The 27,069-nt window shown below is 51.8% G+C and overlaps 1 protein-coding gene across 3 annotated transcripts in view; it reads left to right on the top strand.

Moving 5' to 3' along the window:
• Ece1 (endothelin converting enzyme 1) overlaps positions 1–27,069 on the top strand; it is a 107,234-nt gene that overhangs the window by 65,890 nt on the left and 14,275 nt on the right. For all 3 annotated transcript variants that reach the window (XM_021160195.3, XM_021160196.2, XM_021160194.3), the window contains 11 exons: positions 2,470–2,682; positions 10,980–11,101; positions 12,349–12,495; positions 13,031–13,096; positions 14,328–14,519; positions 19,222–19,364; positions 20,455–20,569; positions 22,699–22,809; positions 23,469–23,567; positions 24,191–24,268; positions 26,575–26,678. In XM_021160195.3, the coding sequence (XP_021015854.1) occupies positions 2,470–2,682; positions 10,980–11,101; positions 12,349–12,495; positions 13,031–13,096; positions 14,328–14,519; positions 19,222–19,364; positions 20,455–20,569; positions 22,699–22,809; positions 23,469–23,567; positions 24,191–24,268; positions 26,575–26,678 (1,390 nt within the window). The remainder of the gene's footprint in view (positions 1–2,469; positions 2,683–10,979; positions 11,102–12,348; positions 12,496–13,030; positions 13,097–14,327; positions 14,520–19,221; positions 19,365–20,454; positions 20,570–22,698; positions 22,810–23,468; positions 23,568–24,190; positions 24,269–26,574; positions 26,679–27,069) is intronic.

The following is a 27,069-nucleotide window of genomic DNA, read 5'->3' as shown; positions in this document are numbered from 1 at the left end:
CAGTGCTCTTAACCACTGAGCCATCTCCCTAGTTGGCAGTTTTTGTCTTGTTTTGTTTTAGTGCATGTAGGGCCATGTGTGTGTGAACAGGCCAGAGGACAGCCCTTGGATGCCATCCTCAGCGGTGCCATTCGACTCCACCGCCATTATGACAGTGTCTCTCACTGGCCTGGAACTCACCGATTATGCCCCCAGCAGCTCACTAGCAAGCCCAGGGAATCCTCCTGTCTCCACCTCCCCAGCACTGGGCTTGCAAGTGTATGCCTGGCATTGATAATATGGATTCTGGGGTTACTGACTTAATAACCCCTTCCCCTGTCCCTGTTCTGCAAAGTATTTGAAAGCATCTTAAGGGTCAGCTAGATGGCTAAGTGGGTAAGGGTGCTTGCTGTGAAGCCTCATGACCTGAGTTCTAGCCCCAGAACCTGCATGGTAGAAGGAGGAGAGCACTGACTCCAGGAGATTGTGCAGCACACAATCACACACACAACACACACACAGACACACACACAACTTCACGTTTTTAAAGAACTGAAGCGTCTTGGATGACACTGAAGGTAAATACTTTTAGATGAGTATATCAGACCTGAGCTGGTTCCTGCCTTCTTGACTGATCATGTGTGTCCCAGAGCAAAGGGGTATCTGCCACCTACCTCTCCAGCAGGTGGCCAGGTCCTAAGTCACTTTCATTTAGTCATTCGGTGGGACATTAATGCATTCTACAAACATCCACTGAACAACAGTGGATGCCAAGCCCAGCGCTGGACAAAGGACCTGTGAATACAAGTGCATCCTCTTGTAGGAAACTAGACAGGGAAGGCTGTGACTTAGCACACGATGGGACTGCAGATGTGACTTAGCACATGATGAGACCGCAGATGTGATTTAGCACGTGATAGGACCACAGATGCCCAAGACAGGAAAGAATACGAGAGGGCCTGAGGAGATTTCCAAGGATCAGCGAACATAGATGAGAGGGCCACAAACTATCAGTTGGTCATCTGTGGCCCCCTAAACCACTCACTAGTCAATCAAGTAGACATGAAACTCCTGATGGACCAAGGATATTTGGTTTGATTTGGTGTGGTTGGGTTGTTTTTTTTTTTGTTCTGTTGTTGTTGTTGTTGTTGTTGTTGTTGTTGTTGTTGTTGTTGTTTTGGTTTTTTAGGTTTTGTTATTTGTTGGGGTTTTTTTTTCTTATAGGTAGGGGGGTGTTTCAAGGCAATGTCTCTCTCTTTGTGGCCTTGGCTGTCCTGGAACTCACTCTGTAGACCACGAACTCACATAGATCTGCCTCTGCCTCCCGAGTGCTGGGATTAAAGGTGTGTGCCACCACCTTGTGTTGTTTCCAAACCCAAGTCCCCTTATTGTTTGTCTTGTGGGCATTTCCAGCCAAGACTTTGTCAGACTTGACTTCCTGCAGTTTACTGAGTAAAAACAATAGGTATTATTTCCCCTCTCCTCTCCAAATATGGAGTTACATCTAACAGAGAATGGCCTTTTCAAACACACGGACATTCCCTCTGTTCTCCTAAGGTTCTGGCTTTCCCGGTGGCTGGGAACCAGAGTGTGTGACTCTGATTAAGGGGATCTGATGTAGTGTTCCTGTAAGTGGCACCATCGCCCCTGCCATAGAAAGGATCTCTGAGCTGTGACTCAGTGGGAGAGCACTCGCCTGGCATGTGCAAGGGCCTGGCTCCGTTCCCAGCACTTGGAAAAGATTCTTTTCCATTCAAATGCCAATAGAGCAATAGTTTTGTTTCAGGGGGAGGGGGGGTTCTGTTTTGAGATAGGGTCTCATGTGCCTTCCTGAAACTCTTTGTAGTTGAGAATGGTTTTGAACTTCTGATCCTCCCAAGTGAGGATTTCAGTCCTGTGCCACAGTGCTCTGACTTATGTGGTAATGGGGACTGAATCCAGGGTTCTCCTAACTGATCTATGTTCTCTGCCCTGATTGTGCATGTCTGTGCATGTGTGTGCACATATGTGTATGCATGCATACATGTGTGTGTGTTTATGGCATATAAACACACATATGTGTGTTGCCTATGCACATTGTATAATTCTCTCTCTCTCTCTCACACACACACACACACACATACACACAGAGACAGACAGACAGACAGACAGACAGACAGACAGAGACAGACAGGACCTAGAAAACATTCAGTGTTGATTTTATTGAAAGATAGATGTGTGGACTGGAAAATGAATGGTTGACATCAGGATCAGAAGTCGTCGTCGTCGTGGAGGAAAGATTGCTGAGAAGAAAATCGGCTTAGTCCTGAGCTCTTTGAAACCACGGAAAGGAGTTTACACAGCTAATAGAAGTCCTGTGTGCCAAGAGGCTCTAAATCTACCGAGCTTGTGTCTCATCAGGGATCTAGTAGTCATCCAGCTAAGTCAGCCCTGGGCTGCAGGCTACCTGCACTGCTCACCTCTCATGAACCTCTTGTCCCCGGCCCTCAGGAACGCCTCCGGTATGTCTGACGGAGGCCTGTGTCTCAGTGACCAGCTCCATCCTAAACTCCATGGACCCCACAGTAGACCCGTGCCAGGACTTCTTCAGCTACGCCTGCGGGGGCTGGATCAAGGCCAACCCCGTGCCCGACGGCCACTCACGCTGGGGAACCTTCAGCAACCTCTGGGAACATAACCAAGCTGTCATCAAGCAACTTCTGGGTAAGTGACAAAGGGGTCGGGGAGGGTGGCATCCCCTGCCTGCCGGGTGACCCTGAGCGACCTGGTTAACTCTCTTCATTGGCGACCTGAGATCAGTCCGCAGTTCGCAGCATGGAAGAGCAGGTGTGAGGTGGTTGTCACAGGGAGTACACAGAGCTTCGAGCCTCGGCCTTCAAGGCTCGGTGCACTTAGCTCCTGGCTGGCACTAACTGAGTTTGCGGTGTGAAAGTAAAAAGCATTGAGCTCAGATAGACTATACCTGTTGATCAGTGGTGGTGTCATGCAGGGCAGAGGTTATAGCTCAGTTGGTAGAGTGCTTGCCTGGCATGCACAAGGCCACGTGTTCAGTCCCCAGCTCAAGTAAAACTGGGTGTGGTATCAGCACCATCCCAGAACTGGGAGGTAGAGACAGGAGGATCAAACATTCAATTTAAATGTAACCTAGGTTTCATGAGATCCTGGAGAGAGAGAGAGAGAGAGAGAGAGAGAGAGAGAGAGAGAGAGAGAGAGAGAGAGAAATATATATATATCAGAGTCTGTTATTCCTGGGCTGCTGGTGATGAGCTGTGAAAAAGACTCTCCAAAGTCCTTTTGACCATGGAGTCCCATGCTTAGACGCCCGAGTCTGTCCTTCTTGCTGCTATATTCCTGGCTACTACATAAGATCTTGCCCACGCAGTGTCTCCCCTCCCAGAAGGAGTCCTAGCACAGGCTGGACCGCATGTCCTGACCTGTGATTTTGCCTTCCTCGGATGCCTGGCTGCATCCTTACCAGTGATGTGTGAAACCCTTTCCAGCTTCCTCTCCTGCTGCCCTCTGCCCTCTCCTGGGGCTCCCAAAGCTGGGCAAGGGCCAGAGAGTAAAAACCCTATTAATCCATGTGTCACCAAGGCCGCTTAGCTTCATGAATACTTAACTCTGTCTTGGCAGTTGGTTGGGTTTTTCAAGACAAGGTCTCCCTGTGTAGTCCAGCCTGCCCTTGAACTTGAAGCAGTTCTCCTGCCTCCATTCCCAAGAACTGGGATTAAAGGTGTGAGGCACCACCACATCCAGCTTGTCCAGCCTTTTAAAGCCCTTCGTCACACTGAGGAGTAAGTGACACAGAAGTGGCTGCTTCAAAGAGGGCAGATCCTCTCTAAGTGATGAAGTCGTCTCAGGAGATAGGAAATGGTTCTGTTTTAACAACTGCTTTTTAGGCAGCCATGTCCTTCAGTTACAAGTGGGTTAAGGACGCCTTGTCTTTCTTTTCCAACCCAGCCTCAGACCATGGCTGTTGCTAGGCTGCCTACCCACCCTTTCACCCACAGTCCCCAGTAGCTTCTCAGGACCCCCAATCCCACCCCAGCCAATCTGAGGCAGCTGTCAGATGTCATGGGGAGTGGCCTCCCGTCTTGGGCTATGACTTTCTATCTACCCTGTCCCTCTGGGTCAAGGTGATGATAGGAAACTGCCCTGTGCAGAAACAACCAATCAAGATCTTGACATGGGTAACTTGCAGGGCTTGGTGGCATCAGGGCCACACTGCAAAGTTCTAAAGCCATACAGCCCCGTACCCACCCTCTACAGACCAGCTTGGCTGCTTGTCCAGGGATCTGTGTATGCCACAGTTCCCAACTCTGTTAAGCCCAACTCTCAGTGCTCTCCGACATAGAAGGTCACTGTGAGTATAGACTCGCATGCTGAGTTTGGGGGCTGAGCATGGGGCCTGGCTCCAGTTCAGAGAAACACAGCTGCCCTTCTGGTGGCTTTGTATGAATTCCATGTAGTGCCCTCCCTCACAAGCTGCATGGTGATAGAGGGGGCCTCCCAGGTCCTTGGCTCCTCCTATCATAACATGGAATCTCACTGGTCACTGGTAAGGATGCAGGGAGGCGTCAGAGGAAGGCAGAGTCATTGACTTACGTCTCAGGCATGATGTGGGCCATTTATCAGAGAAGGCAGTACTGGTGTATCTAGTATGCTGAGTTTTTTATTTGTTTCTCATAATGCATCCACAGCAGTCCATGCCTGTTATGGATGGCACTCAGAGGCAAAAACAGATTGCCCAGAAAATGGTGGAGCTGGAGTTCAGACCTAAAGCCATGGCATCTCAAAGAGTGTATTCTCTCATTCCTGGCTCTCTCTTAACTACATCCACTCTGGGGAGGCCCCAGGAGGTTTTGCTAGGGAGTGAGACTTGTGGCTTGCTTCCTTAATAGCTGCTTGGTGTGAAGCTCTGCAGGCCAGGCTTGCCCTGGGCCCCAAATATACTGAAATGATCTCTGTGTCCTAGCTCAGGACCCTCCACTACACACACACACACACACACACACACACACACACACACACACACAGAGCATGTCTTACAGTCCCCTTACCAGCCTCTGTCCTGGAAACTAATTTAGAAACGGCTCTTCAGCTATAGCCTAGATACCTGGGAACCCCAGAAGAAGCAGATGCAGGTGAGTGAGTGACATCATAAAGAATGTTCCAGAGTTTAAGGCCCAGTGGTTTCAGCTTCCCTAAGACAAGGAAAGGGCCAGCCAGGGGGCCTCAGGAGGAGGCAGGGCTAACAGCTGGCAGGCACTGGAACACAGGGGTGCTCTCAGGAGGTAGGGAGATAAAGAGAGGCATTGGAGTGTTGGTGAGGTTTGCTGGGCCAGCAACACAGCTGTTAACATGCAGTGTAGACTTGAGCAAGACATACCCTTCCTTCCTCCCCTCCATCTCTTCTTCCTTCCTTCCTTCCTTCCTTCCTTCCTTCCTTCCTTCCTTCCTTCCTTCCTTCCTTCCTTTCCCTCCTTCCTCTGGGTCTCTAGCCCAAGCTGGCCTTGAACCCCCTATGAGGCCAAAGATAACTTGTACCTTCTGCCCCCCTCCTGTCTTTGCTTTCTAAGCTCTGGGATCACCATGCCCGGAACTCCCAGGGGAGCGTCACTACCATGGGAGCTCCATCTCCAGCCAGAGCCGCACATTCCTTTGATGGCTGAATTCTCCTGGGACCTCCCAGAGGGTGGGCTGACCTGGGCCAGGTGCCACTGTGACATGTTAGCTTGTTAGCTGGAAGTGGCTGACCTCACTTGTATGGAACATAGACTCTGCCTTTCCCCCCCAGGCTGACTTGCAGGGCCTCCTGGGACTGGGGAGAAAGGAATGTGGCCTCACACCATCAGGAAGCAGCCAGCTTCCCGTCACCCCTTTGGCTTTGGCTTGCTTTGGGCTTTCTGGTTGTGCCTAGCTCCTATTATTTTACCAACTAGACAACCTACCCCACAAACTCTTCCAGACGGGTATCTCCGCTCTCTCTGTCTGGCGTGTCATGTACGTGTGCGTGCTTGCTCATGCATGTTCTTGTTTGGGCCAGAGGTCAACACTGAGTGTGTTTCTCAGCTGCTCCTCTACCTTGTGTTTTTGAAGGCATGCGCCATGGTGAATCTAGATCTCACTGTTAGCACTAGCCTGGCTGAACGCTTACACCTGGAATCGACCTGTCTCCATGTTGGGGTTTCAGGTGTGTGCTGCCACACCCCGCCTCTGACGTTCCAAACGTCATCTCCTCAGCCCCTTCTATACTTTCTTTTCTTTCTTGTTTGTTTTTTGAGACAGGATTTGTCTGTGTTGCCCCAACTGTCCTATAACTCGATCTGTAGACCAGGCTGGCCTTGAACTCAGAGAGCTACCTGCCTCTGCCCTCCAAGTGCTGGGATTAGAGGTGCACAACCACTACCACCCGGGTCCTTCTAGAGGAAGCCTCTTTCCCTGTTATGTCTTCTGCCAGTGGGGCCTGAGCCACACTGCCATTTATGTACCCTTCAGGTCTATAAGACCATAAAGCCAAGCATGGTGGTGAATTCCTATTCTTGCAACACTCCTGAGGCAGGATGGGAAGATCAGAAGATCAAAGCCATCCTTTGGTATATATTAAGTCCAAGGTCAGCCTGGGCTATATGAGAGCCAGTCTCAAAAGCAAAGCAAGGATACATACAGTATTTAACACAAGCGAATTGTGACCATCGAAGCTGGGGGAAGAGTGCTCGCCTGGCCTGCACAATCCCCTGGGTCCATCCCTAGAACCAGAGCTGGGGGCGGGGGGAGGTTGGGATAGCTAGCTATCTCCCTTCCTTTCTTGTGCCCCTCATACCAGTCTCTCTGAGAACATGGAACATTCCAGCTTCCTGAGATGAGCTTCTGTTGGTGACTGGGTGGGAGTTGTACTATCTTCTCATTTCCATTTGATTATGGCTTCCCAATATCTACCGTCTCCGTTTCCCCTTACTGCTCTCTATTTGTCTTGGAAACACTACCCCCTACACACACACACACACACACACACACACCGTAGTATCCGCTTCCATCAGAGAGTGGTTTTGGTAGATTTTATGATTCAGGCAAGGAGGCGGGGCCAGGACCTCTTAGGGGGTGGGGGTGGGTGGACTGTCTTCTGGCCTGTTTTTTTTCAGCGTACTGACTGGCAAGAAGGTACAAGAAAATAGAAAGACGAGAGCGCCTGTCCTGGCCTCAGCCACTTTTATGCGACCTTGGTCTAATTACTCAGGCACTCGCCTATAAATTGGGTGTGATCCAAGTAAGAGCCACTTCTGGGGAAATGTTATGACAAGTTGCACACATAGCCACGCCCATGTGCTAGGAGCCAGTCACTTTCTCAGGGAGGCTTAAGAATGCCCGGGTTCAGATTCCAGCAGGCTCATTCATCTCTTCGCCTTTGTTAGCGGACTCCTTCCCTCTCCTGGGCTCCCTTTCCTTCTCCTTGGCCAGTAACAGCACATCCATCTTTCTGTGTTGTCTGATGATGAGATACAGGCCTGACCCCTGGCCTGCACTCGGCACCAGGAAGTGCGGATAGTGTTGTCCCAAAGAGCTGGGCACCTCCTTTATCAGCCCCTCTTGGATGGAGCGCTTGAGGCCTGGAGCAGTCTGTGGTTTATCTAAAACAAACAGTGGCCTTGCCTGGCGGAGACTCCAGACCCAGCATGCTTCTGCCCTGATAGTGCCATGACAGCCCTGGAGCCTGAGGGATTCCCAGGCACCCGGTTCCCTGCAGCCCATCTCAGCAGCCTCTGCTTGCCCGGCTGCCTGGGCGTTTGCTTCCTAACACTGGCCAGCAGCGATGTGAGAAAGAGATCCAAGAAAAACTCCCAAAGGAAAATGAGGGCTGATTAAACGGTGTTCTGTCTTTCCTCTCTGGGACTTTGGGGAAGTGACTACAGACGTTTCTGGAACATGGGGTCCCTGGAAGGAAGTTAACTAGGCCATTGGAAACTCTGGTGTCTGGTCCCATGCTGCCAAATGATCTCCATGCCATTGGAGCCCAAGTGGTCTCCTTTCCCCTCTAGAATGTTCTCTGGGCTTTTACATCCCAGTCAGTAGTAGCAACTGCTGCTGAAGCCAAGCTCAGAGCTCCGCTCTCTTTCCTTCACTTTTTTTCTTTTTTTTTTTTCTTTTTCTTTTTCTTTTTTTTTTTTTTTTTTTTTTTTTTTTTTTTGGTTTTTTGGTTTTTTGGTTTTTCGAGACAGGGTTTCTCTGTATAGTCCTGGTTGTCCTGGAACTCACTTTGTAGACCAGGCTGGCCTCGAACTCAGAAATCCACCTGCCTCTGCCTCCTGAGTGCTGGGATTAAAGGCGTGCACCACCATGCCTGGCTCTTTCCTTCACTTTTCAAGTGCCTTTTCACCCCTTCTCTGCCACAGTCTGGCCCAAGACCTGCGTTTGTTCACCTGATCCATCTCATGTAGGTGTCTTTTGTGTTCTCCCAAGGGTGTGTGCATGTGTGTGCAAGTGTGTTTCACAGGCGTGTGCATGCATATGTGTGCATTTCAGGGGTGTGTACATGTGTGGGCGTGTGCACTTGGGTGCCAGAGCACAAAGTCAGATGTTTTCTTCCATTGCACGCTCTCTCTTTTTTGAAACAGGATCTCTCACAGAACCTGGAGTTCATTGGTTCAGCTAGGTTGTCTGGCCAGTGAACGTTAGGGATCCACCTCTTCCCTGCCCCCACCTCTGCCCTCCAGTGTTGTGGTTACAAGCTTGGGCAGCTGTACCCAGCTCTTCAGGGTGTAGGGATTTGAACTCAGGGCCTCATGCTTGCATAGCAGGCCCTGGACCTACTGAGCCAACTCCCTAGCTCTGTAGGGCTGACTCGGTCAGTTCAGGTCCCTCTCCTCTGGAGCTTGCAAGGTTGTAGCTGCTCCTGATGAGGAGGGAGCAGGAGGGTGGTGTGCCTCAGGCTGTCCCGGAGCTTCTGCCCCAACCAGGGCAACAGTAGCACTCGGTGAGAGAAGCCGGGCAGAAGTATGAATGCCCGTTGCCACATGGCGCCCATACATCCTGTCTCCCTTCCGCCTCTTATAGAGCTCAGCCTGGCACTGGCCTTATTGTGGGGTTGGGGGCCCCTCAGATTCGGTACAGGACACACTCAGATGCCAAGTTCTTAGCACAGGGGAGATTTATCTATTACCCAGGAGGGACAAGCAGGGGGGCTGCTGCTGGATTAAACAAAAGCAGACAGCAACAGCAGATGTTTTTGGTTTTTTGTTTGTTTGTTTATTTTCTTGAGGTTTTTTGGGGGGGGTTGTTGGTTTTTTTGTTTTTGTTTTTTGTTTTTTTCTGAAGAAAAAGGAGGAAGGCTGTGCTAGGATTGAACTGGTTAGCCAGGGTAGCCAAATAATGAGATCTGATTGTTGGACCTTTAGTGTTTAGTCTCAGAAAGGAGTCAGCGGCCGAATAAGGGAATAGACCTTGGGGGCTTGCTTTAGGAATGTAATCTTAACGGTTTATGGAGGGGGTGGGGGTGGGCAAGCCGTCCTGGTGCCAGGTTTGCCACACTTGGGCCTGCCAGAGCCCTTCATTCCACACTCCCCTCTCCCAGACACCATGTTCTTCTTTATTCTACACGAACAGCGCAGGAACTGAGCTTGATCAGGGAGGCCTCAAGTGTTCGCTCTCCCCCCAGATGCCAGGGAAAGGGAGTCAGTCAGTGGCCTCCAGCTGGAACTCAGAACACACTGTGACCAGCACAGCCAGGCTGTCCTGGGAAGCCTCTCTCTCTTATCTCGGTGGCCTTGGAGGCCTAGGGAAAGCAGATGCCAGGCACATTCTTTTTTTTTTTTCTTTTCTTTTTTTTTTTTTTTTTTTTTTTTGAGACAGGGTTTCTCTGTGTAGCCCTGGCTGTCCTGTAACTCACTCTGTAGACCAGGCTGGCCTCGAACTCAGAAATCCGCCTGCCTCTGCCTCCCGGGTGCTGGGATTAAAGGCGTGCACCACCAATGCCCGGCTCTTTTTTTTCTTTTTAAAGATTTATTTATTTATTATATGTAAGTACATTGTAGCTGTCTTCAGCTACCCAGAAGAGGGCATCAGGTCCCATTACAGATGGTTGTGAGCTACCATGTGGTTGCTGGGAATTGAACTCAGTGCTCTTAACTGCTGAGCCATCTCTCCAACCCCACCAGGCTCATTCTTGAGCACAGAGTTCTGTCTCTGATGCTGGCCACGGCCCCTCAGGGTCATGGCCAGAGCCAGGTGTGGATGGTGAGAGACACCTTCTGGGGCCTGGCCAGCAGTACCTGGTGGTTCTAGTCCCCTCTGGAGGACGAGGGGAGTCAGTTGCTAATGAATGCAATATTTTAAGCCCGATTCCTGCCTTTCTTCCTGGCAAGGACATCAGAGAGCTGAAAACCTAGGCAGGGTTCCCACCTTCCAGGCAAGGGATTGGGGCCCCGTGCAGTCCTGCCGGGTGGGTACACCCTTTAGTCAGGGTTACTATTGCTGTAATGAAACACCATGACCCAAAGCAAGTTGGGGAGGAAAGGGTTTATTCAGCTTTGCATTTGAAGGAACTCAGGGCAGGAATCTGAGGCAGGAGCTGATGCAGAAGCCATGGAGGGGTGCTGCTCACTGGCTTGTTCCTCATGGCTTGCTCAGCCTGCTTTCTTATAGAACCCAGGACCACCAGCCCAGGGCTGACCCCACCCACAATGGGCTGGGTCCTCCTCCATCAATCAGTAAGAAGATGCCTTACAGGCTTGCCTACAGCCCGATCTTATGGAGGCGTTTTCTCAGTTGAGGGTCCTTCCTCTCAGATGACTTTAGCTTGTGTCAAGTTTACACAAAACTATGTAAGGTCATCTTGCAGAGAGAAGAAACCCGGGACACGGAGGTACTTGAGAACAGCCCTAGGACAAGGCTTTTCCTCCGTGGACAGCCATTTACCGGGATACTTCCATACAGCTGGGAGCGCTGAGGATCCAGGAAGAACTCACCCCGTTGAGACACAACTCTGTTATTTCTTGACCTTCTAGAAAATGCCACGGCCAGCGTGAGCGAGGCAGAGAGAAAAGCCCAAGTGTACTACCGTGCGTGCATGAACGAAACTAGGATCGAGGAGCTTCGGGCCAAGCCCCTGATGGAGCTGATTGAGAAGGTGGGTGTTCAGGTGGGCAGACGGACGGCCACAGTCTCCCTCCGATGAGCTTCCTGCCAGCCCCTCCAGCTTATCTTACACCTCACACCTCCAGCCACCACGCCCAGCTGGGACTCAGAGCCCGTCTGTCTGTCTTGTCTGTCTGTCTGTCTACTGCAGGTGTTGGGATTGCCTGGGCATGTGTGTGCATGGCTTTGTGTGGGTGGATCTGTCTGTGTGGGTGGAATAGGGTGTGTGTCTGCATCTGCCGGGGACAAGCATGTGTGTGTCTAGGTGGGGGGCAGGGACTGTACTGATTAATCCTTCTCTATTGCTCTTCTGGTCCTGTGTGTATGTGGAGGGGTGTGATGGTCTTGAAGTACCCTAAGACTCTTGGTCGGAAATAGTTCTCTGTAGACCCTGCTGACTACTAATAAGTCGTTCATCTGTTTCTTCTTTGCTTTGTGTGTGTGTGTGTGTGTGTGTGTTGAGACAGGGTCACTCTATCAGTTAGGGTGTTAACTGCTGTGAACAGATCATGACCAAGGCAACTCTTATAAGGACAACGTTTAATTGGGGCTGGCTTACAGGTTCAGAGGTTCAGTCCATTATCATCAAGACGGGAGCATGGCAGCATCCAGGCAGGCATGGTGCAGGCAGAGCTGAGAGTTCTGTATCTTCATCTGAAGGCTGCTAGTGGAAGATTGACTTCTAGACATCTAGGGCGAGGGTCTGAAGCCCACACCCACAGTGACACACCTACTGCAACAAGGCCATACCTCCTAATAGTGCCACTCCCTGGGCCAAGCATATACAAACTATCACAGTCACATAGCCCAGGCTGGCCTCAAACTTCCTTTGTAGCCAGCGATGCCCTTGAACTCCTGGTGGTTTGCCCTGCTGAGTCCTGAGGCTGTTGGCATGTGTCACCACCATGTCTGGTTTTATACAGTACTAGAGACAGGGCATTGTGCTTGCAACACATGGACTCTGCCAAACAAGCTACATCGATAGCCTCCTGCCCCAACCAGTGTACTCTGAGTGCATCTACATTGTTGGGTGGCCTTCAGGGAGGTCAGCCAAGGCTAGCCAGGCTTCCTGGCACAGAAAGCGGTGGCTGGGAACACTTTCTTGCCACTTTTGCTCCCTCAAAGGACTTTGCTTCAGCTCACCTCGGGGAAGGTCTTGTAGCACGCGCGCGCGCGCGCGCGCGCACACACACACACACACACACACACACATCACCTCTGTCTGCTCTCTCTCCACAGCTCGGAGGCTGGAATATCACAGGACCCTGGGCCAAGGACAACTTCCAGGACACACTGCAGGTGGTCACAGCTCACTACCGCACCTCACCCTTCTTCTCTGTCTATGTCAGCGCGGACTCCAAGAATTCCAACAGCAATGTGATCCAGGTGGGCTGAGCCACGGAGGTGATGTAAACTCTTGGACATGACTGGGGACAGACACCCTTGGCTCCCCTGCCACAGCTCCTGGCCTTTGTAGCTCTGGCTGGAATGGATTTGAGTCCATCTCTCCCTGCTTTCACCTCACCTCTCCCATCCATACTACCCACCTGCTGTGTGACCTTTGGCAAGTGGCTAAGCCTCTCTGAACTATAATTTCCTTGTCAACCAAACACAGTATAATAACTCTTACCTGAAATGAGGTATGTCGAGATTGGAGCAGAAGGCTTCTGTGGTAACCTTCTGGAATGTTCCTCTCCTCCCTGACCAACTCTCAGGAGGCTTCTCACCATTACTATCTGCTCCAGATCCCATTGCAGTTCTGCAGTTCTACTGGGGCAAATGTGCCTGTCTCGTCCCTGGTCCTTTAGTGGATATGCTGGTAGTAGTAGCTCTCAACTTCTCCTGTTCCTGTTGGTACCTGCCCCAGGGAAGGCAGAGGACAAGCAGGGAGCCTCCCCACTCACCCCAAATCCCTCTGCAGGTGGACCAGTCCGGCCTTGGCTTGCCCTCCAGAGACTATTACCTGAACAAGACAGAGAATGAAAAGGTAAACTTACCCAGCCTGCCCCGCTCTGCACACCCAGCTATCCCAGAAGCCTCAGAAACTTGGCTTTTACAGAGAGTTCAGTTTCCTGAAGGCCAACGGGCAGCCCTGGGGCGGTTGAGAGGGGGCGCGAGTGGTGTCCCCAAGCATCCAGCATCACAGCCAGGTGCTGCAGGTACAGGAGGCAACACTTATCCCTTCTCTAAAGAAGACAATGGCGGCAGCCGCCAGCGTTTGTGGGTACTAGGCCTTTTGTGGTCCTCACCTCTGTCAAGCTGATAAGACTCTCATCTTGCCTTGGGAGGCTCAGAGACACTCAGTGACTGCTCGCCGTCACACAGCCATGAAGTGTGTGGAGCCAGCCCCATTATTCCCCCTGTGCCCACTCAGTGCCCAGTGATGGCGAGATGGTCCCCAGGGACCTTGCTTGAGGAGAGGCAAGCCCCACTTGGCTGATCACCCAGCCAGAGGTTCAGCCTCACACGGTTAGCAGAGGGGCAGCTGAAGGACATGAAGGCAAGGGCTTGACTCAGATCAGGGGACACAAAGTGGCCGGTGGCTCAGAGCAGGCTCGTTAAAAGACTAAAAATTGGGCCATCGAGGTGGCTCAGCAGGCAAAGACCGTTGTCACGCAAACCTGGTAACCTGAGTTCCATCGTGTGTGTGTGTGTGTGTGTGTGTGTTGTGTACACGCACAAGCACCCTCCCACACTCATTGTGTGTGTGTGTGCACACGCGCACAAACAGACACAAAGATGAATTCTGTATTGTGCAGAGGTGGGCCAGAACAGCAGGGCCACCTGTCCCACCCTAGGACATGTGGAAGCACGTCACTTTAACTCTAGGGGCGGAGGGGAGACAGTGGACAGACATAGCATCCAACTCAAGCCTGAGTTTCAGAAGCTTGGCTTGACACGTGCCTGTAATCCAAGCATTTAGGAGACTGAAGCAGGATTTCCATGAGTGCCAGGCTAGCCTAGGCTACAGAGTAAAACCTTGTCTCAAACATAAAAAAGCAAGCCAGGCACACACTTTGAGGGAGAGAGAGGCAGGTGGCTGGCTCTCTGTGAGTTCTAGGCCAGTCGGGGCCACACAGTGAGACCTGTCTCCGTAAGATAAAATGTGGGTTTTCTAGGCAGAGCCTTTGACTGTGTGCGCTGGGCTGCAGCCTGTCCTGCCCTCCTCTGGCACCGAGGGCAGCAGGTGGCTGCCACTGACGTGCTGGTCCCTACAGGTCCTGACTGGATACCTGAACTACATGGTCCAGCTGGGGAAGCTACTGGGCGGTGGGGACGAGGACACCATCCGGCCGCAGATGCAGCAGATCCTGGATTTTGAGACGGCGCTGGCCAACATCACCATCCCCCAGGAGAAGCGCAGGGATGAGGAACTCATCTACCACAAAGTCACGGCTGCCGAGCTGCAGGTAAGCCGACGACGCGGTGTACCAGGGACAGGGCTTCAGAAGGCTCTGGGGACCCACGCCATACACCCACCTTACCAGATCCTTGAAGCAACCTGATAAAGAAGGGTGTTGATCTACCCGGTCACAGGTGGTTAGACAGGCTCAGGGAGGGACCCTCACCCAGTAAAGACCAGGAGGGTAGGAACGGATGCCTAAGCGAGGCGGCTTTCTGAGACGTTTCCCTGAAATTGGTGGTGATCACGGCTCCCATGGATGGAATGTTTCCACCCTCTCCTGTACCACGTGCCCCGTCCTTGTCACAGAGCACTGCAGGTGGGAACACTGCAGAGATGTAGGCTATAGTGTTTCCCTTTTCTTTTTTTATGAAAAATTCCTACAAAGTTTAATTCATTTATTTTACTGTTTTGAGATAGAGGTATTATGTATCTGGGCTGCCTGTGAACTCACTGTGTAGCCAAGGATGGCCTTGTCTCAGGTCCTCCTGCCTCTGTCTCTCAAGTGCTGGGATTGCAGGTGTACACCACCACACCCGGCTTTTTTTTTTTTTTAATGGGATGCTGGGCACGCACCAGGGGTTTCTGCTTGCTGGGCAAGCATTCTACGGACTGAGCTACATCTCTTGCCTTTTCTGAGCAGGGCAGCCAAGTGGCATGGTTAGGACCAGAGGCTCCCGAGTCACAGAGGAGCTGGTTGGCTTCCTGGACTGTGACATGTCCTTGCGTTGTAACTGCCGCTTGGACCTGATTGGTGTGAGAACCTGATAGCTAGAGGTCTGCTGTCCCCTCTGTCCAGGCTCCCCCTTCCACTCCATCTCCTCTGTAGTTAATCCAGGCTCCCACTCCCACTCCCACCCCTCTGTGACTGCTTGGGGTTCAGGGATCCTCAGTTGATGGCTTGACGGTTTCTCTATTTCCGTCTGTCTTGCTGTCTGTCTTGCTGGCCAGCCTTGTCTTAGGTCCCCAACGGGAGAGGGACCTCTCTCAGGTGGCATTGTTGACTGAGCCTTGCTCTTGTCAGGAGGGACACCATGACTGTGTCAGAGTTTCAGTACCATGTTTCCGTAGTCCTCCCATCTAACCAGTCAGCTGACCTCCCATCCGTCTGTCCCTTCTTCAGAGGGGACAGTACATTTTATGGGTTCCTTCCTTCGGGTGCACAAGGGCTTGCTCTTCCATGCCCAATACCCCCCACCCACTCACCCCCCATCCCCAGCCAGCCTGCCTAGTAGGAAGTAGTCTGCGTCTCTCTGTTAAAGGCTTTGAGGAAGAGAAGCTGGGCTCTAGGCCTGGGTAAGAAAGGCTAGGGATGCATTCACGTGTAATGGTTGGCACACTTCAGCTAGGCCCTAAGAGTCCCAGGAGGTGCCACAGCCCACTCAGGCCTCTCGCAGCTGCCAGCTGCCGGCAGGTTCCCAGGGGAAGTGGTGCCCGACCGGTTGTTATGGAGACAGGTAGTCGGTGTTGGGCACCATCTGCCACTGTTTTCCTCTCTGAGGCTAAAAGGTTGACGGAGATGTTGTTTGCATGTCATAATTCAATTTGCTCCAGCCTTTCGGGTCTTACCATGGTGGCCCTGCAGTAGCCTGATGTTCAAATTGATGCCCAGAGTGGTATAGGACACAGTAGCCCTTGAACACGTCACCCAGTGGTCACCAGAGACACCTTCCTCCTCTCCCCCGAACTTTTGAGTGATTCTTCCACAGAATAAGGGAGAAGAAAGGCAAATGGTTCTGCATACTCACTGCTCTGCGGTGCTCGGGTGGGAGGGGTCCTTTAGAGGAGCAGCCTACCAGGGCTAGCCTGGGCTTGGGCTCAGGCACTGCCTGAGCTCACGCCATGAATAAGATGGACGTGTATATGACCCCCTCAGCCATGGTCATTTTGAGACAGGGTCTTACACAGCACAGACAGGCCTGAAACCTCATGATCTTCCTGTCTCTGTCTCCCCAGCGCCAGGGCTTCCCAAGCCTCTTTGAGTTGGTTGGTACTCAGCAGGGCTCCTTGGCTTCAAGTGTGGAAAATAGAATTTCTGAGTGTCCTCAGGGGGACTGAGTCACGGCAGAGTGGCCCAGTTGACTAAAACAGCCATCGCTATGGAAACATGTTAAGCTAGGAATCACTGAAGCAATTGAGGCTGGAAATTTAAAAAACCCTAGTGTTCACCCACGGCTCCTCACCTCAGAGCCGGGGCACTTCCAGGGGTGACATCTGCTCACCCTATAGGACCAGGTTGTGCAGAGACCATAGCGATTTTCACCATTGACATTTCTGTCAGAGGGTTCCAGAGACACGTGGCTCTCACAAATTATGTGAGCAGTGACATTTGTAAAGGTATCCGTTTTCCCCAGGTCTTGGCCAGCGAGAGGATCCTGCCATCAGGTGGCTCTGATGACTGAGCCGTTAAGATCTCATGAGTGTATCTCTCAACTTGTAGTCACCCGGAGGCAGAGGATCTGCCAGAAGCGGGGCAGGGAGGGCAAGCCAGGGGGCTGGGTACAGGGCAGGCCATTTCCAGAGGGCAAAGCAGGCAGCTCTGGGAGGTGGGACTTTTCTTTCCTCCACGTTAGAGAAAGTCTGTGAAGTGGCTCTAAATCCACGAACTGATTCCTGCTGGAGACCACCGTCAAGTCTGCTCATTTCTGGCTCACATCTCTTGCTCCCTGGCAGCAGGGATGTGTTGTGGCACACCGGCCGGCTGCCCACTGTGCTGTTTTCCTTTCCAGCCCAGTTACAGTCAGCTTTGGTGGGAAGACTCAGCATCGATGTCAATGGCTCAAATCAGCCCCTTGCTGAGAACTGGCTGGGAACTTTAATCTGCTCTCTCCTGCAGTAGCGGAGATGCTCTTTGACACCCAGCAGCAGGGTGCTAGGGGTGTAGCCCACATGCTTAGCATGTGGGAGCCAAGTTCAATCCCTAACACCGCTTACAAGAAAATAAACCCGGAGGTGACTGAACCCACTTTGTAGACCTGCACAGGCTCCAGCCGACACATGCCCTTGGGAAAATCACCATTCCTCAGGTATAGAGTTACCTGTTATGCAAAGGGTCGTAGGGACAAGCTGTGTGCTGCTGTGCTCTGATTTGACAGGGGGACGTCATAATGTCACCTGACTTTCCACAGGAAGGGCTTTTACAGCTCAGGTGTCCCTCACTTTCTTTATCTACTTGACATTTTCTGCTTCTTCAAGGGAAATGAGAGCAGAATCTGACATTCCTCAGAGCCCAGGGCCACTCGAGACGGAACTTGAACAGCCATCGGAATGGCTGCTATTGATGGCGCAGTGGCTAAGAGTCAGGGGCCTATGATGCTGAAACAGTCTCCGTCGCCCTGAAAGACCTAGAGTTCTGAAAAGCAGCATTCTAAAAATAACAGGGCACGTAGGTGACACGGGGCTGGACTGACCATTCCAACGTTGTGCAACCCTGCTCGGGGACACTGTGCTAAGTGAAGTCGGCCAGTTACAAAAGGGCAAGCCTTGGGAGCTGGGAGGTGGGGACAGAAGCTCAGTGAAAGGGCTTTGAGTCTAAAAGCCCCAAGTTCAATCCCAAGCATCAGGGGAAAAAAAATTTACAAGAACCGAAACTCTTTATGTTCAGTTATCTGAAGTTCTTCGGGCAGTAGAGAGCGGTAGAAGACAGAGTGGGTGTGGTTTCTACCCCTGGGGACTTGGGAAATAGGGAGTAGAATTTTTCAGCCTGGTAAAATGCTGAGAAACTGAGGCTGGAAGGGGGAGGGGTGGCCACACAAAACAGTGAGAGTCTAAAGCCACACAGCTGGACTCATGCTTAAGGTGAGCCCCACTAGGAGGACACAGAAGCAGGGGGATCACTTCAAGTTCAAGGCCAACCTGGTCTACATAGCGGTACTTTGTCGGGGAAAAAAAATTCATATGATGGTCCAGAGCTAGTTCAGCAGGTGATGGCTCCTGTACCAAGCTGACAACCTTAAATGTAAGTTTTGTAATGGGGACAGCGGATGTGGCGATACGTGCCACTATTCCCAGCGCTTCAAATGAGGTTCTTGCTATTTTTTTTAAAGTAGGACTACAAGGAAATTACAAGTTTCAGTGGTAGCCATCAAGCCCATGGGTGTGGCACGTGCATTGGAAAAGATTCATGCATATAATTCCAAATGGTCCTGCCCAAAGAAAGGGCACAATTATCCCCAGTTTTTATTATTTACTTATTTTGAGACAGGCTCTCACTGTGTAGCTCTGGCTGGCCTGGATCTTGCTATGTAGACCAGGCTGGCCTCAGACTCACAGAAATCCCCCTGCCTCTGCCTCCCGAGTGCCGCTGGCTTCTGCTGCACCAGCTTTGAAATGAGGTCTCTTTTTTAAGTTTTTAGTGGTGTGTGTGTTTCAGGCTATGTACATGGCTGTGCAGATGCACACAGAGACCAGAAGAAGGTGTTGGATCTCCTGGAACTGGAGCTACGGGTGGTTGTGGGCTTCCTGACGTGGGTGCTAGGAACCAAACTTGGGTCACCTACCCTTTGGTCTTGTCACTGGCTCCTTAAACTGCTACAGACAGACACTCTGGCCAGCCGGCCCTGGCTCTCTCTGCCTTGTACTCTGGCAGGACAACATCATTAATACCTGGCGTTAGTCAGAAAGCCACAAAGCCTTCTGAGGAATGGCCGGAGACATGGGCTGAGGTAGAAGTGCCCTGGCTACCCTCACACTACCCTCTTCCCTTGCAGACCTTGGCACCCGCCATCAACTGGCTACCCTTTTTGAACACCATCTTTTACCCAGTGGAGATCAATGAGTCTGAGCCAATCGTGGTCTACGACAAGGAATACTTGAGACAAGTCTCCACCCTCATCAACAACACCGACAAATGGTAACGGCGACACACAGGTGCTGAGGGAACAAGGTGGTCTGGGATGGCTTCCTCAGGCCAGGTGGGGAAAAGTGACAGTCTCAGAAAAAGAGTCCTGGGTGGGCTTCTGTGGGAGGCTCCTGGATCTGACTACAGGTTCGAATCCCAGCTCCTCCTGTCATCCTTCCCCTGGGTCCCTCTCCCACCATATGGTGAGGCTGCGAGAGGTAGAAGAGTTACGAAAAGGAAGTCCTGGCCAGTCCTGAGACCCAGTAAATACTGGGTACCGGTTTCAGTTAACACTCGGGGACACTTTTTAAATTTTAAAGGTGAAAGTGTTGGACGGTGTAAGGAAAAAAAGGAGCTCCTAGGAGCTGGAGAGATGGCTCAGTGGTTAAGAGCACTGGCCAGTCTTCCAGAGGTCCTGAGTTCAATTCCCAGCAACCACGTGGTAGCTCACAGCCATCTGTAATGGAATCTGGTGCCCTCTTGTGGCATGTAGGTGTATCTGCAGATAGAGCACTTAATAAATCCTTTTTTAAAAAGGAGTTCCTAGGTTGTGTGTATTTGTGCTTATACGTATACATAAGCGGTTTCCTGATCTATGGCATCCCCCTGTGAACAAGAGTAGATGTTTTACCCATGGCCTCTGTCATCTTCCCTCACAAGATCCCAATGCTGCAGACGTTTTTCCTGGCTTAGTAGTATTCCATCGCGTGTGTATACATGTGTTTGTTTACCTTGTCCTGGGCAAGTGGTTAGATTAAATAGTCAAAGGTGAGGCCTGCAAGCACAGCAGAGGCACAGGTAGGTTTCCTGTACCCTGGGGATGGGGCAGATGGAGCTGCCAATCATGGAACCTTGAGTCTAGCTGGGATGGAGTCACCAAGCAATGACATTTATTGAGTACCAACGGCATACAAGCAATTGCATTAAATACCAAAGGTTTTCTGTGGTGGAAGAGCTGGGCTTGACCCTCAAGAGCTTATGTTCCCTGTGCTTAGAGATCAGTAAGCAGTTGTATGGGCAGGCTAGAGGAAGGCCCGGGGCAGAAATGGAGTTTGAACGCTACCCAGGCATCTCTGAACTCTCCCTGGTCCTGTCACCACAGTCTGCTCAACAACTACATGATGTGGAACCTGGTACGCAAAACAAGCTCTTTCCTGGACCAGCGCTTTCAGGACGCCGACGAGAAGTTCATGGAGGTTATGTATGGGACGAAGAAGGTGAGTGTGCTACCGTGATGGGCCAGGGATGAGGGAGACCGTGGTTCCGGTGCAGCAGTGGCTGTGGGTCTCCTAAGGGAGGAGATTGAAGAGAGACATTGTGTGGGGGGGGAACATGGGTGGGGGGGTGGGGAGCTGCTATCTGTGGGGGCCCAGGAGGGGACATGAGCCAGCAGGAGGTGAGCAGGAAGTAAGCACACGGAGCCAAAGAGCAAAGAGGTATCTTAGCAACGAAACGGATTGGGAGCAAAGGTGGCTTATAGACCCTTCGCTCTATCGATGGCTGCTTCCCTTGTGTGACATGTGATCCTCAGATGGGGGCCATCGCTTTTCTCTTGATTTACTCTGTGTGTGTGTGTGTGTGTGTGTGTGTGTGTGTGTGTGTGTGTGTGAAGGTCAGAGGACAACTTTCGGGGTCAGTTCTCCTATCGAGGATTCTAAGAATTGAACTCAGGTCGTCAGACTTGTGCAACAAGCCCTTTTACCCACTGAACTGTCTCCCCTGCCCTCTTTTCTTGAGACAGGGTCTCATGTACCCCAGGCTGGCCTCTTGTTCCTTGCTGTGTCAACTGATGCATCACATATGAAAACCCTGTATTTTGGTGGCATAGTGATGGTACACGCCTTTAATCCCAGCACTCAGGAGGCAGAGACAGTAAGTTTATGGCCAGCCTGGTCTACAGAGAGAGTTCCAGGATAGCCAATGCTACATGGTGAAACCCTGTCTCAAAAAAAAAAAAAAAAAAAACAAGAAGAGGAGGAGGAAGACCTTGTTGTTTTTATTATCTACATGTTGCTGTAGGGTACTCCACATTTTGATTACCCATCTGCCTGGGATTTGCACTGTGATCGGTCTGGGGCTGATATGGATTAGGCTTTCTGGAGTGTGAGAGGCTGTTACTGCCAGCTCTTCAGGGTGAAGAGGACCCCCTAAGCAGCAGTTGTTTATGTAGAGTTGGGTGCCTGTGTGTGGTCACACTGTCCACCAGGGCTGCCATGCAGGGGCGAGTGGGAGTGAGGCGTCCCAGGGCTTCAGCCAGATCTCTGCCACAGCCACCACCTTGTCTGTAGTGTATGCTGGTCAGGCATCCTGTGGACGTGAGGCCTCATGAGAAGAAAGAAGACTTCTGCTGTCCTGGAGCTGTGGTCTCTCCAGGAGGTTGCAGCAGGGTGGGGGTTCTGGCCCCCTGGGAAGGTTCCGTACTGTTCAAGTAGAAGTTCCCTGCATCCTCTGGGAGGCAGGAGGAGGTGGGGCTATGCTAGGAGGCTGGGGAGTGACTGACTTCCCACTCCAACCACCTTACCTTACCTGCCCTCACTTGCTCCAAGACCCTGGAGGGAAATTTATCTTGGTTTTGTTTTTAGGGGTGGTGTGTGTGTGTGTGTGTGTGTTTGAGATAGGATCTCAAGTAGCCTAGGCAAGGCTTGAACTTACAATGTATCTGAAAAGGGTGACCCTGGTCCTTCTGCCTCTACTTCTTCGGTTCTGGGATTACAAGTATGCACCACCTTGCTCAGTTGTGTATGTGTCTGTGTGTCTGTCTGTGCGTAAGGCAGGGTCTTACTCTGTAGCTCTAATTAGCCTGGAACACACTATATGGACCATGCTGACCTGGAACACACAGAGATCTAGCTGCCTCTGTCCCCCGAGTGCTGGGATTAATGGCCTGTGCCACCATACCCAGCCCCACACCTAGCATTATGTGAAGCTGGGACATGAACCCAGGGCCCCTTGCATCCCACACTCTGTAACTGAGCTACATCCCCAGGTCCCAAAAGAGAAAGGGGGGAATCTTACTCTGTAGCCCAGGTTAGCCGCAGACCTCAGGTCACCAACTCAAGGCCACCATGCCTATCTTATTTTCCCTTCAGTACTGGTGACAGAATCTACAGCTTCCTGCATGCCAGGCAAGCACTCTGTCACTGAGCTGTATTCCTAGCCCTGAGCCTTCTCTGTTCAGTGCCTAAAGTAGCCTCCTCTGGGTCAGAAAACGTATCTCTGAAGCGCCAGGAGAAAGCACAGGCCCCTGGCGTGTCACGGTTCCTGGAGGGAAAGTGGGGAGAAGGAGGGCTCGGCCCATGTACAATCCTGTGTGTGCCCCACTGACAGCCGTGTCTATGTTTTGCAGACCTGTATTCCCCGCTGGAAGTTTTGTGTGAGTGACACGGAAAACAATCTGGGCTTTGCCCTGGGACCCATGTTTGTGAAAGCAACCTTTGCAGAGGACAGTAAGAACATAGTACGTGCCTCCCATGATTAGGGGTGCTGGTGACCAAACCCAGGGCCCCACACATCCTAGGCAACCACCCCACCAACTGAGCCCCAGCCCCAGCTGTGGTCACTAATAATGCTAATGTCAGTCTGCAGTTAACACAGATTCCAGCCAGAGTCAAGGGCTCTCCGCCTTCAGCACATCACCCCCGCTGCTCTGAGGTGCCTCTGCCCTCTTCTCTAGCGTCTCCAACGTGGCTCTGACCTCCAGGTCAGGCCATGACATAAGTTACCTTCCAGAGCTGCTGCTGTTCATCTCCAGAGTGATCACAACCTTTTAGAAACTGTCCTTCCACAACAGATTTCCTAGATTTCAAACTCATTCCATTTAAAATGATTTCTTTGCTCCGGTCCGTCTGGGGAAGGCTATGGATTCTAGCCTTCTCAGAAGGAATCGCAGTCCATGTTAGAGGCTCTGGAAAGTCCTGCAACAGAGACTTTGACAACTTCCTGAAAGTCTGCCTCATCTTGACCCCAGTCCTGTTAATGGGAGGATTCTGTAAGGAGGGGACGGGTAGTAGGAAACATGAGTCCTCCTGACCCAGCACCGACCGGCAGTGTCCTTAGGCACAGGGCTCCTGGTGATGCCAGAGCCCAGCCCTTACTGGTGTGGCATCCGTCCCTCAGGCCAGCGAGATCATCATGGAGATTAAGAAGGCGTTTGAGGAGAGTCTGAGCACTCTGAAATGGATGGATGAAGAGACTCGGAGATCAGCCAAGGAGAAGGTAAGGCTACCTGGCAGTTCACAAGGCCCTAGGCTGCCAGTCTAGATTCAAAGCTGTGTCTGCAGGAGGAAAGTGGGTGGGAGGGCCTCTGACGGTGAGCACGTGTGTGGGTGCCATTGGGCCCTGTGACTCTGGTGGGACCCAAGGCATCCTGAAGCCTCCAGTGCCATGGTGTCAGGAGACATCTCATAGCAGAAAGGGGTGGGGGGAAGGGCGAGGGACATGCACACCCCAGAAGGGGCTAGCCTAGACCAACCCTTTCATTAGAGCCGGCTCCTGTGGTAAGTAACCCCCATCCTCACTCATTCCTGCAACTGTGGCTGTCATTCATGAGGACCAAGGAAGGCTGTGTGACCCAGTCCCCTCTCAGCACTGTTCTGCTCAGAACTCAGTGTCAGTGCATAAAATCCAAACCATGATGCTCGCCTACAGGAAATGACATTTCATCAGAATTTACCAGACTCCTTCCAGGAAAAAGATGCAGAATCCTTAAGGATGCAGGAGGCTAGCCCTGGCTCTCCTTGGCCCGGACCCTGAGCTGGACTCCACAGAGCTGGGGCAGAGCTGGGGTAGGCTTGGCCAGCATCAGTTGATACTGACTGACTCCAATCCCTCCTGTCTAGGCGGATGCTATCTATAACATGATAGGCTACCCCAACTTCATCATGGACCCCAAGGAGCTGGACAAAGTCTTCAATGACGTAAGTGGCTTCCACATGCCCCTCAGACTCCCTGATGCCCATGTGAGGAAGGGCCAGGGTGGTGGCTCTCAGCCTGTACCAACGTGATAGGGGGTGGGGTTTTGGGATATGGGCATGGGGAAGGTTTCCCCTGTTCCTTTGTGTTCCTGGGTCAGTGGGAGCCCCTGTCTCCCCAGAGCCACCATCACCCATTGTTCGGTGGTTATTACTGGAACATAAGCTCTGTGCCTCACTAGGAATGGCCAGCTCCAGGGAGGGGCCCCAACACCATGGGACAGAAAAAAGGACAGGGGGGGAGTAACCAGACAAGGCAATGTGCATCTCTGATCCTAGCACTCCAAAAGCTGGGGCGGGAGGAACAGGGTTTGAGGCCAGCTCTGGCTACTTGGCAAGTTCACAGTCAGCCTGGACTATAAGGTAGACCCTATCTCAGACAGACAGACAGACAGACAGATCCAAAGATTAAGGGAGGTACTGGAGATCTGGCTCGGTGGTCCAGAGCGCGGACTGCTCTTACAGAGAACCAGAGTTGGGTTTTCAGCACCTGCACTGGGCAGTTCCTGTCCTGCAACTCGGGCTCCAGTAGGTATGACTCCTCCTGGCTTCTGTGGCCACCCCTGTCACACACAAGTGTACAGTAGCACACTTGCATGTGCACGCGTGTACACATACATTTTTTTTTAATTACTACTTTGAAGAAATGAAGAAAGTCGATCTTCAAAGGCACAGGGAGAATTAGTGACCCTGAAGCCTGAGTGAGCAAAGTGACCCCTCACCTGCTGCTCCCAGACATCCTCCTGCACCCCCCAGGCCCCCACCCCACACACCAATGCCTGGACCTTTGGCCTTGACCTTGAAATGCTAATGGGAAAGAAGAAGCATTCTTCCCAGGCATCCAGGGGGGAATTGCAGGAGCCCCTGCCGCTTGGAACTGTCAGCAAATCAGCTACCTTGAGTGACTGCCAGAAACGCATCTGAGCAAGGGACAAAGAAGCCAGGCTGGGTGTTGAAGGGTGTCTGAGGGTGGAGCTGGGTGTTGCAGGGTGTACGAGGCTGCATACCCCAACACTTCTGAGATAGAGTCCAGCTCCAGGCCCACAGGAAGCTATTTAATTAAGTTAATCTTTATTTTATTGCTGGCTCGGGAACAGGGTCTTCTGTAGTCCAGGCTAGCTTTGACTCTCTAGCCAAGGTTGACCTTGAACTTCTCATCTTCCTGCTGGTACCTCCCAAGTGCTCAGATCGCAGGCATGCACCACCGTGCTTAGTGCTGGGGACTGAACCTTTGTTCATACTAGGCAAGCCTTCTTCCAGCTGAGCTGTACCCGCCAGCCCAATGACATCAAATTTTTTTGTTTTTGTTTTTGTTTTTTGAGACAGGGTTTCTCTGTAGCCGTGGCTGTCCTGGAACTCACTCTGTAGACCAGGCTGGCCTCGAACTCAGAAATCCACCTGCCTCTGCCTCCCAAGTGCCGGGATTAAAGGCGTGCGCCACCACTGCCCGGCTGACATTAAATTTAAAAAGCCACATAAACACGTTGAAAGTGCTTCAAGTAGTGTTTACCATATTGGCTGGAGAGCTGGAGAGATGGCGCAGCAGTTAAGAGCACTGACTGCTCTTCCAAAGGTCCTGAGTTCAGTTCCCAGCAACCACATGGTGGCTCACAACCATCTGTAACGGGATCTGATGCCCTCTTCTGGTGTGTCTAAAGAGAGCCATAGTGTACTCAACATAAAATAAATCTTTTTAAAAACTGACCATATTAGCTAGGACAGGCATAGAATATGTCTGTCAGCACTGGACATCGTCTTGCTGAAGTCCCAAGTGATATTATGTTAGGGTGGCACATAGCATCGTGACCCTCTCAGGCACTCTTGGGTAACAGTTCTAGGGTCTCTTTGAATGGGAGAGTCAAGCCAGGACAGTGGTGGCGCATGCCTTTAATTCCAGCACTTGGGAGGCAGTGAGTTCCAGGACAGCCAGGACTACACAGAGAAAACCCTGTCTCGAAAAATCAAAAAAAAAAAAAAAAAAAAAAAGGCAAAGGGAGAACCTGAGCTCTCCATTCCACTCTCTGGCCTTGTGGGGCCTGAGTTCTCACACCAGCCTAACCATTCTCTGGTTTTTTTCAAGACAGGGTTTCTCTGTGTAGCCCTGGCTGTCCTGGAACTCACTCTGTAGACCAGGCTGGCCTCGAACTCAGAAATCCGCCTGCCTCTGCCTCGAGAGTGCTGGGATTAAAGGCGTGCGCCACCACGCCCGGCCTAACCGTTCTCTTACAGGAGACTCTGCTTTATTTCCTCAGTACACGGCAGTTCCTGATCTCTACTTTGAGAACGCCATGCGCTTTTTCAACTTCTCGTGGAGGGTCACAGCTGACCAGCTCAGAAAAGCTCCCAACAGAGATCAGTGAGTTCCCCAAGGTGTGGGCTCCTTGCACACCCGGAGACCCAGGGTGACCTGAGGGGGGGGGGGCACTTGGCTTCATTGCTTGCCTTTGTGAGCCAGAGCTGGTTGTTCTAAGCACCCTCTGAGGGATGGAGGTATTCTCGGGCCAGCAAGGTTCCTGGCTGGGGGTGGGTGGGTCAGCATCAGCCCTCACCTGGCCTGCTAGCAGAGTGGTCAGCACCCCGGAGCCGAACAGAGCCGGCTTCCTGTCTCATGCAGCATTGCTGATTCAGCAGCCGTCAGAGCTTGCTTCTCCTTCTTGCCCGTGGGAAAGAAAAAACATGGTCTTGGATCATTGGGCAGGGCCCCCATGTGGTCCTCAATTCCCCATGAACAAAAGTGGTGGCTTTTC

Source organism: Mus caroli, unplaced genomic scaffold (genome assembly GCF_978045245.1).
Source record: "Mus caroli unplaced genomic scaffold, Mus_caroli_1 scaffold_6, whole genome shotgun sequence".
Lineage (NCBI taxonomy): Eukaryota > Metazoa > Chordata > Mammalia > Rodentia > Muridae > Mus > Mus caroli.
Note: the sequence above shows the minus strand (reverse complement) of the source record. Positions and strands in the feature narration are given on the sequence as shown.